General features: G+C 45.5%; 1 protein-coding gene across 1 annotated transcript; it reads right to left on the reverse strand.

Moving 5' to 3' along the window:
- Window positions 1–2,837: 2,837 nt before the first annotated feature.
- On the reverse strand, window positions 2,838–8,598 carry LOC306816920 (TOG array regulator of axonemal microtubules protein 2-like). The gene is made up of 5 exons (XM_079333373.1): window positions 8,476–8,598; window positions 6,920–7,124; window positions 6,127–6,343; window positions 4,972–5,058; window positions 2,838–3,193 (listed from the first exon to the last, which is right to left on the reverse strand). The coding sequence occupies exons 1-5, from the start codon at window positions 8,574–8,576 to the stop codon at window positions 2,958–2,960; spliced, it is 846 nt and encodes a 281-aa protein (XP_079189499.1). The 5' UTR covers window positions 8,577–8,598; the 3' UTR covers window positions 2,838–2,957.
- Between the last annotated feature and the right edge of the window lie 657 nt (window positions 8,599–9,255).

The following is a 9,255-nucleotide window of genomic DNA, read 5'->3' on the forward strand; positions in this document are numbered from 1 at the left end:
CTCCTAGGGGAGCCCTGCATACTTCTCCACACACCTTTCATAAAGGCCATAAAACCAACTGCAAACATTCTGCCTACAGCAGCTTTCCACACAGGGCTGCAGAAATCCAGGACAACTGCAAGTGAATGCTGGAAGGGTTTTGTCCGGTTCCTTCCAGCAGAATTTTCCATGATCTGATGCAATTTTACTCATATTTAACATGAGAGCTGTGGTTTTTCTATTAAAATGTTTGATGATGAATAACAAGCCTTGGGAGCATGAGGTACAGGGCTAACATGTGAAAGCATGAGCATGTCCTCCAAAGTGATCCATTTAATTGTCCATTTTGTTACTCTTTTATTTATTCCACACTAAAAAGGCAAGCCAAGCTTTGCTTGGAGGCAAAACAGGCATGGGATGCACTATGGTCCCTTGCAGGGTCAGCAGGGCTGGCAGTGACAAAACAGGCAATCTGCTTCATTGTGAGCTACTACAGAGCTACATCCCAATGTGGGATTGTTAACAGTTCTTTTCCTGCATGAGATACAAAAAGAAGGTCCCAAATGATCATGTTGCAAGCATGCAGTAAAGAACTGATCCTGCTATCCTAGTGAAGCTTTGGCAATTACACTCTTCCCATTCACCTTTATACAAAGACACTTCAGGTTTCTCCCCACACTTGCAATGCTGGCAGTCGCTGTTTCCCATTTACTGTTCTTCCCCAGAGAGTGATGGTACAGCTACTGCTTTAAAACAAAAGGCCCTGACATCTGGATTAAGTGTTACTATTGGTATCTACCCAGATCTTCACTTACCAGTACCCTCAAGCACCAGCAGGAGGGCCAGGCATCATTCTGTCCGTGGATGTTCGTATTGTTGGTGTGCAAGAGCAATGACTTTGAGGAGGGATAAAAATGCCCCTTTTCAAACAGTGGGTGTGAAAGGAGATGTGAAGTTTCACTGCCTTTTCTAGGATATTTTAGAAAGATCTAAGTGACTATCGGGGCATGGAGAGGCTCCCTGATTTTGTCTCCAGAGGAATCCTCATAGGACACATGCACTCTGCTGGTGATGGCAACCCCATAAGCTCACAGACTAGTTTTCCCTGCAAACACGCCACCCTTCCTGGGCTTTACTGGGCCAGGACTAGACCTGTAGCTAAGCAAACACATAGAGTTTGACATACTGTTTTCCCTTCAGAAAACCTAACACGTTCACATACATTTTCTTCTGTAACATCAGAAGCTGGTAACCAGGAGGACTTTGCTGTCAAAAGGCTACAGTTTGCACTGGGCCCAAAAGTGTTTTTTCCAAAGGCAAAGCAAATTGAAATGTGAAGTTTAAAAGCTTCAAATGATGATGAAAGGAAACTGCAAAATAATTTCTGGAAAGGCAGCACAGTCAATGATCATACAGCCCACCAAGAGCTGCAGCTGAATCCAGAATTGCTTGTTCCAGTTATTCAGGAATTCATTACACTGGCAAGCACTGATCCATGGTAACAAATTATCCCATTCCCCTGGCCTGAATGGATCCCAAGCTGGGATAAAGATTTGAGAAACCATTGACAAATGTTATTGACCTCACAGTCCACTCATCCTCCTGCAAACAACTGTGATTGAAGACACCTCTGAGCCAGATCTGGGTGAGACTGCAAAGGAGCAAACCTTTGTGATTTGGGAACACTTCTCTTTGTTTCTCTGCTCAGGCCTTTTGTGAGCACAGAATACATCTAACTAGAAAATTTAGAGTATACAGGATCTGTTGGGTCCATTATCCCCCAAACATCTCAATGGGTGGCCCCATTAAAATTCCAAGTTATAAACTTGGAATTAACAGGACAAATGACACAATTTTCAAAACAGGAAGAGGAGAGGCCAAGTGAAGAAAGAATATGGTGAGACACTGGCACATTGAGTAAGCTGCACTCTGATAACCTCCAAACTATTAGGTCCTGGACTCACATCCTCTGCTTGGTTTTTTTAAAAAATAGTTTATTCAAAATATAAAAATCAAAACATGTCATCCGAATAAAATATATACAATTCAAAATATATCATCAAAATTTTAAAGATACAATCAGGATAGATTTATTCAAACCTACAGCTAACTATCATAACATCTGTACATATGTAGCTATACAGGCTAATGCATAAATCCTTTTCTTCAAAAACTCTTTGGATAGGCAGCAGCTTCTTCCTGAGCTTGGAGGTAAGAGAACTCTTCTACACCAGAGGCAAGGACTTTGTGGCTAGGAGAATATAGGAAACATCCAGGAAAAACTTCTTGGCAAGAGTGGAGCCAGCCAGGTCTGCAAAGTGAAGACACCCAAAATTTAACAGAGGCCGCAATGCAAACCTAAAGAATCTGAAGGTCCCCATGCCGTGGGACACATTTCCTGGAAACCTCTAAATAGCTGCCCAGGGAAACATGTTCCTGCCAGCAGCCCCTTGGGGCAGGTCAGGGCCACACCCTGACCCACTTGCACAGAGCTCCCAGGGCAGCAGCCTGGCCTCTGGGCTGCCCTGGGAAAGCAGGGAGCTCAGAGCCCTGTGCTTCCAGCAATGGTTCAGCTGCACATGCAGCCTCCTGCTCCTCTCCCTGCCCCACAGCTGAACAGCCCTACAGATCCACAGGGCACTGGGAGTAGCACAGCTCATGGCAAGGGGCACCTGCAGGGCAGAACTGTTCCCTGGCAATGTGCACAGGCTCTTCAGGCTGCCACAAGACCCCTTCCTCCTGCCAGAGATTGGCCCAGCTCCCACCTTACCTCTGTGTGAGGCTGAACCATGCTGGGCCTTCGCCTTGTCCTCAGTCTGGAGCTGCTTCAGGCCCCCTGAACTAGGAAGGACAGTGGAGAGAGCAGGGGCAGATGCACATCCTTCCTCAGTATTTTGTCATTTTTGGCACAGCTAAAACGTCAAATCCGGTGGTGTCCATCTCATCACTTGGTCAGCTTGCTGGAGAACACCAAGCCTTCACCAGCGCAAAATGCTGCAGAGCTTTACCCACACATGTGGGGGCTGGCTGGCAGCACACTTCTTCATTTTGGTGCCCATCACCTGGTAGAGGGCAGAGGTGAGCCTGGTGAGCACTGTGCGGACCTTGGCGCTGTGGAAAGACAGTGCCTTGTTCTCCAGCAAGGACCAGAGCACGGGCAGGGCGCAGCGCTGGATGACTTCAGGGCTCCTGGCATGAACTTCTTCCACCAGCTCTGCCGGGACAGAGACACAAGACTCTTATCACCAACCTCTATGTAAACAAAGATCTACCCCTAGTTTTGCTTCTTGGAAGCCTCTCTGGCTAAGAGCAGTGAAATAGCACACAGAGTCCCACGATCCAGAAATGGCCAAAGCAGCTGATCCTCCCCAAAACAGAACCACTAACTCCTCAGGACTAATTTCTCCAAATGGAGCCTCGTAACTGTGGCAGAATTTCTACATGTACTAGATCATTTCACAATCTGTTTCCGCATCAACAAAGACTGAAATGTCAACATGCCTTTTATTTCCATTTAGAAGTTTTCTAAACCCACACTGAAGATTTGGAAATGCATTTGGCATGCATTGGAAATAATTGAGAGATTTCTAACACAAAGATGATTCCATTTTGGTGACCCATGATGTCAAGTGCCAAAACTCTAATCTGACTCTTCCCTTTGCTCAGTGGCACATAGTAAAAGGCAGTATTAGACCACACTTTCAAACTCTAGCCCACAGAGATGGGTGCTGCTTGACAGTTGGATTAGAAACATCACTGACTAGCTGGTGTCATTGGCAGAATGTTTTTGTGGTTTCCGACAAACAGCTGTTTCAAACCTCAGGGTGTCTTAGATAATTACCCAGACCCCATTGCTGTGGTATTTGAGCATTTCCACATTTTAATGGCATTTTCCCTTCCAATGTTAACGGCATTTTTTTACAATGTGCACTGAAATACCAGAATAGAGAGAGAAAAATGCTACACAAGGGTCTGAAATTTAACCAAAACACGAGTGTTTTCTCACATTCTCCCTGAAGCCTGCTCCCTGCAAATTTTCTGAACTGCACTATATGAAACACAGCCAAAAATTTACTAACCAACAGGCTCCTTGCATGCAAAATAACTCCAAAACTAAATTCCCTCTTCCTGGAGATCTACCTTATTCAAACACTCTTTAAAGGGCCTGTGACATTCCCAATCACTGAACATTGCCCTTTCAAGATTCCAATGAAGATACAAAGTGTATGAAACTTTCCATTTAGAGATGCTGGCACACTTAGCAGTGAATTTAGACCCAGTTGAAGCAAGGCTATAAAGCATCTTGTCTACTGTATGTTAAGATTATCATTTTTACATTCCTTGCTGACATAGCAAGCTCCTTGAGGAATATATTATCAGCTGCATTTGCAGCATTTTGGACAGCACTGACACAAGAAGACACTGTTTGAACATGCTCAGTCCAATGCCACTTCGACAGCACAGGCAGGGAGCCTCAGCACTCTGCTTCTGCCCCTCTGCCACCAAAGGCTGCCTTGCACCAAATCCGTGCCTCTAATCTGTGTGTTGAGTTTTGACCTAAGCTGTGACCCCCAGGCACTGCAGGGTTCAGCCTCAAAACATTCCAAGAATAAAACAATAATTCTGTAAGGACAAAACAAATGGATCCCTGCAACAGCACTTGCCATCATTTTCCCTAAAGGATCATAGATGTCCCCGAGTTTCCAAGAGAGGAGCCAGTTGGGTATTTTTAGCCCCTGCCTTTCCTGCAGGTGGGTTCTGAGATGCCCCAGTGAGAGCTCAGCCCCCAGACCGAGTGCTGCCCCCATCTCAGGTGCTGCACAGCTCTGCAGCAGCCAGGGAAAACCTGCCAAACACACCTGCCATGGGGATTGGGCAGGAGGGACGAGCTCAGCACCCCCAATTTGGAGCAGTTGCTCTACTGTCCATTCACAGGCACTCCCTGTAAATACTCCCTGGGAAGAGCTCTTGTCTTAGAAGGGGAGCCCATACCTGTGATCCGCTCTGTGATATCCAGAAGAGCTTGTCCACTCAGTTGACCCCATTGGTGGCTGAACTCTTTCATCAGTGATACTTTGTCTACAGGAGAAACACACATTTCTGCTCACTCTTCTGAGGTCATAGGAGAAAGGACAGTGGGGAGGGAAAGAGCAGGGCAGCCCCAATATATAAGCTCAAGTAGATTTCTGCTGATTTTTGAATCCTTTTCTTCTTTCCTTCCAGCCTATTTGTGAGGGGTTTAAATTCCCAAAGAAAAGCTCTCCTTTCACATTTGTAAATGCAAAGTTTTCTGCTGTACCAGGAGCTATGTTAAACATTTCACATCAGGGACCCCAAGAGTTCAACCACACATAAGCAGTGAAAGGGTTTTGCATTCCAGAGCAAACAGGAAGAAGACCAGACTTGGGATACAGAAAGGCACTGGGTCAGGCAGTTCATGAGTTCACAGAGCAGCTGAACTCAAGAAAGTGGAAATTCCCTTGAAGATCTGCCTCTTTAACACTCCATTTTCCAGGCATATTTCCCCAGTGCAGCAGTTTCAGAGTTGACATAAATCTCTGCAGCAAAGGAATTTAGAGCAGCCCTTGCTTGTGTACAGCCACCCTGCCCCCATGCAACACAGCATGTGGAACAAGGCATCACTGACAGCTTCATTTCTATCTGTTTGTTTTGAGGAAATTAACTTGGTGAATCACAATTTTTCCTTTGAAAAAAAGACAAAGAAGGAAGGTGGAAAATAGGCAGCTAATGCCTACAAATGTGGAGCCTTCCAGGAGGCTGCTCTGTAGAACCTCTGATGGGCCAGTGTCCCTTCATGCCAACAGCAAAGCTATTCATTTGGAAAGTCAAATGAGGTCCAAGGAAACTCCAAAAACCCCTTTGCCTCTGAATTGTAGAAAAGCTCTAGTCCAGGACCTCTTCTCCAGACAAGCAGCACAGAGCCAAGGGCTCCTGGCACTTTTGGGAAAGGCTGACACATTCAAGCCTGTTGGGGGACTGGTGTCTAAGGACTGCACCTCCACAGCTTCTGGTGAATGTGAGCTGGAGCGTTCCACAGGCAGCAAGAGCTCTCCAGGCACTGTGTTCTCTTGTGTTAGAGAGGCAGAGACACAGCTGAGGAGAGTCTATGTCAGGGGTCAGCCTTACCTAAATGAGCAATGGATTCTTCCAGAGCGTTCACAGCTGCAGAATGAACCCCAGGATCCTTTGAGTTCAGGTTCTTTAGTATTCCTTCCACCAAAAGGACGATCACTGGGTTCAAGTCATCTTCCAGGATGGCTATGATTTCTGCCAGCACGTCCAGCGCCATCTGCTTCACTTTCTTGTGAGTGTCAGATATTCTCAGGACAAAATCATCAAAAATCTGTGGAGAGAAGAAGCAGCATGAAAGCTGGATTGAAATGTCCTTGTTTGAAGAGGGGATGTAGAAATGAGCATTCAGTACCCAAGAAGGGTAAACACTATCTTTACCACATGGAATAGAGACGGGGATGGAAATGAGAAGCTGGAGTTGTGCCTGTGCAAGACAGGTTGGAGTTTACAGAAGTATCCTTTTAAAAATACTTGGTTTAAATCAACCCAGCCTGATCCTTCTCTCAACCATCCAAACCCATGTTGTGTCTAGAGAGTAACTGCCATGCTTTCAGTGGCTGGATTCCCTTCACTTCACCCAGCTGGGGGTAGGAGACAGCAGAAGTTACACCAGTGGAAAATTCTGTCATCATCTGATGAACAGCACCAATAGGCAACTGCTAGATAAATACAGTTGGACTGAAAGAACTTACCCTGAAGCCTGGACCTGAATTAAATTGGTCTGGGTAAGAGGGACCAGCCTGTCCCAAACAGCCAGGATGTAGTGCCAAGACACACTGAATTAACTTTACTGCTACAAGTTGGGAGAGGAGCTAAAGGGAAGGAACAGTGAAGATATCCTACATACTTGGACAATGTTAGTGGCGACGAGCTTGGGGCTGCTTTTGCACAGGTCTAGGAGGAGTGCCACTCCTTCCATCCGTGCCTCAAACCCCTTGGCCTCCAGGAGATCGTAAAGCTTCTGGAGCGTCTCTGTTTCATCCCTGGCTGGAGGTAACGTGACCTGGGCTTTTGGACGCTGTAGGAGGCGTCCATCAGAGGTCGACTTCACCCTGGAAATAAAATCAAATTCTGACTTGTTGGTTATATCTGGTAATATCTGCCAGTAATTGTGAGCAAAACATCTAGAGGAGCTTTCCTAATCATGTGATCTCAAGCTAGAAAATCATGAGACTCTGAAAAACAACGTGGACCTCATAGCAATCATTATGGGAGACTGCAAGTAACATTCTCGCCAGTGCTTACTCAGGAAAACCAAGGATGAGATGCATCTGATCTATCTTCAGATGGCTTCCCAAGCACACAGGTCACATTGTAGTGTGGGGAAAGAGAGACACTACTGCCAAGTTTAAGTGCCTCCTCATACAGGAAGTGTGTGTCTTATAATAAGAAAACTCATTACTCCAGAGAAGTGTCTCTGCATCAGGCATGACAATCTGGAACAGGAGCTCAGATACATCTGAGCAGATGAACAAGGGCATATCTGAAGGATCTAGAAAATCAGTAACAGAGATAAAAAGAGAAGCCAGACATCCCAGCACTACGCTCACATTAAGTTTGTTTTCCTAGAGACTAGATGCACAGCTAAACATACCCACTGGGAACCATTTTGGATCAACCTGCCTCTTCCATGAGCATGGGAAGGTTCTAGCTATGCTACTGAGACATGTGATCACTTTCCTGCCACCGCTGAGCATGACAGAGCTAAATATATCCTCTCTGTTATCAGAGGAGAACAAGTACAAGTAACTCTGTCATTGGCATGAAGAGACAGCAAGGACCAAATCCCTGTCTGAAATGCAGATTGCAGCACAGGGAGAAATCAACCAAACATCCTGTCCATCAAGCAAATTATTTGAAGGACAGGAATATCAAGACAGAATTGAGACATCTGTTGACCAAAGCTGCTCAGGAATTGCCTTGCTACTTACAACTCAAACTTGGTACTGTTTGAGGGTAAGAAAACTATGATTCAGCCAGGCCAAACCACTTGCATGGGAACTGCTTGTTTGGGGAACGGCATCTTGCTTCTAGACTGGGACTTTTCATCAAAACACCCAGCTGAAAAACACTCCACTCAGATACAATAAAACCCGGGTTGAATTTACTTGTCTCATATCTCTGCGGCAGAGATACGGCCCTCTCCTAGCTTGCACAACACTGCCCTTGCCACTGCTATGATTTTTCTGAGCTGCAACCAGTGGGTGTCTTTTTGTCACCTAATTTTTGTGGAAACTCCTCCAGAGAAGTTTGTTCAGTGTAATGCAGAAGTAGACATTATCATGGGGCATGTGTAGGGAAAGGAAACAATCTCTGGCCATCTCTGCCAGAAAGATTTTCCTGAGGAAAAGACATGTCCAGCCTGTCATGTGCTTTGTCACATCTAACAGAAGTGCTCAGTACCGCTGACTAGAAGGCAATGTGGCCTGGGGCTGCTTGGAGCCATCACTCCTCTTCTTCACAGGGCTCTTTACAGAGGGGAGTTCACCCTTCTGCTCTTCCATCCCCTACAAAGACAGAGAGAAACCGCACGGATCTTTAGAATATAAAATAGGAAATTCCCTGTTGAAAACACAAGTTAGAACCAGGATCACTACTACCAAGGCTTAGGGAAACATTTCCTAACTTACAGAAGGAAACAGGCCAGAGATTCAGTGATGCCAACTCTTTGTTTGCAATAGCCCAAGAAAGGTTATGGGCGCTGCCATACTGAGCAGCAGTTTAAAATCCCAAACTCATGAGTCTTGAGCATAAATGGGAATAATGCAAACTGGTAGGCAACGAGTGTTCTTACAGAAAGCAGCAGAAAAATTTGAACTCTTTGGTTGAGAGGTGTTCCATTGTGTTGGAAGGTAGTTCAGTTCAACCTGGCTCTCCCTGTTCCTGCACAAAGGCACTCCCTTTTATTATGCAGATAAAAAAGAATAAAAAATTCCCTCCCAAACAAACAAATAATTTTGCACCGGATGGTGCTGAATTCACCAAGCTTCTTCCAGCTCCACAGTTTTTGACAGGAGGGCAATATTCCCAGAAGACAGACAGTAATTGTAGTAATTAGGATCGATTTGCACATTTTTTGCAGTTTTGGAAATGTTGTTGGCACTGCTGCTTCCAATGTCTTTTGCACACACTCTTATCTTCAGAAGCACCATTCTCACTTAATTGCTTTACTGGGGCACAGTA

Source organism: Erithacus rubecula, assembly GCF_903797595.1.
Source record: "Erithacus rubecula genome assembly, contig: scaffold_982_arrow_ctg1, whole genome shotgun sequence".
Lineage (NCBI taxonomy): Eukaryota > Metazoa > Chordata > Aves > Passeriformes > Muscicapidae > Erithacus > Erithacus rubecula.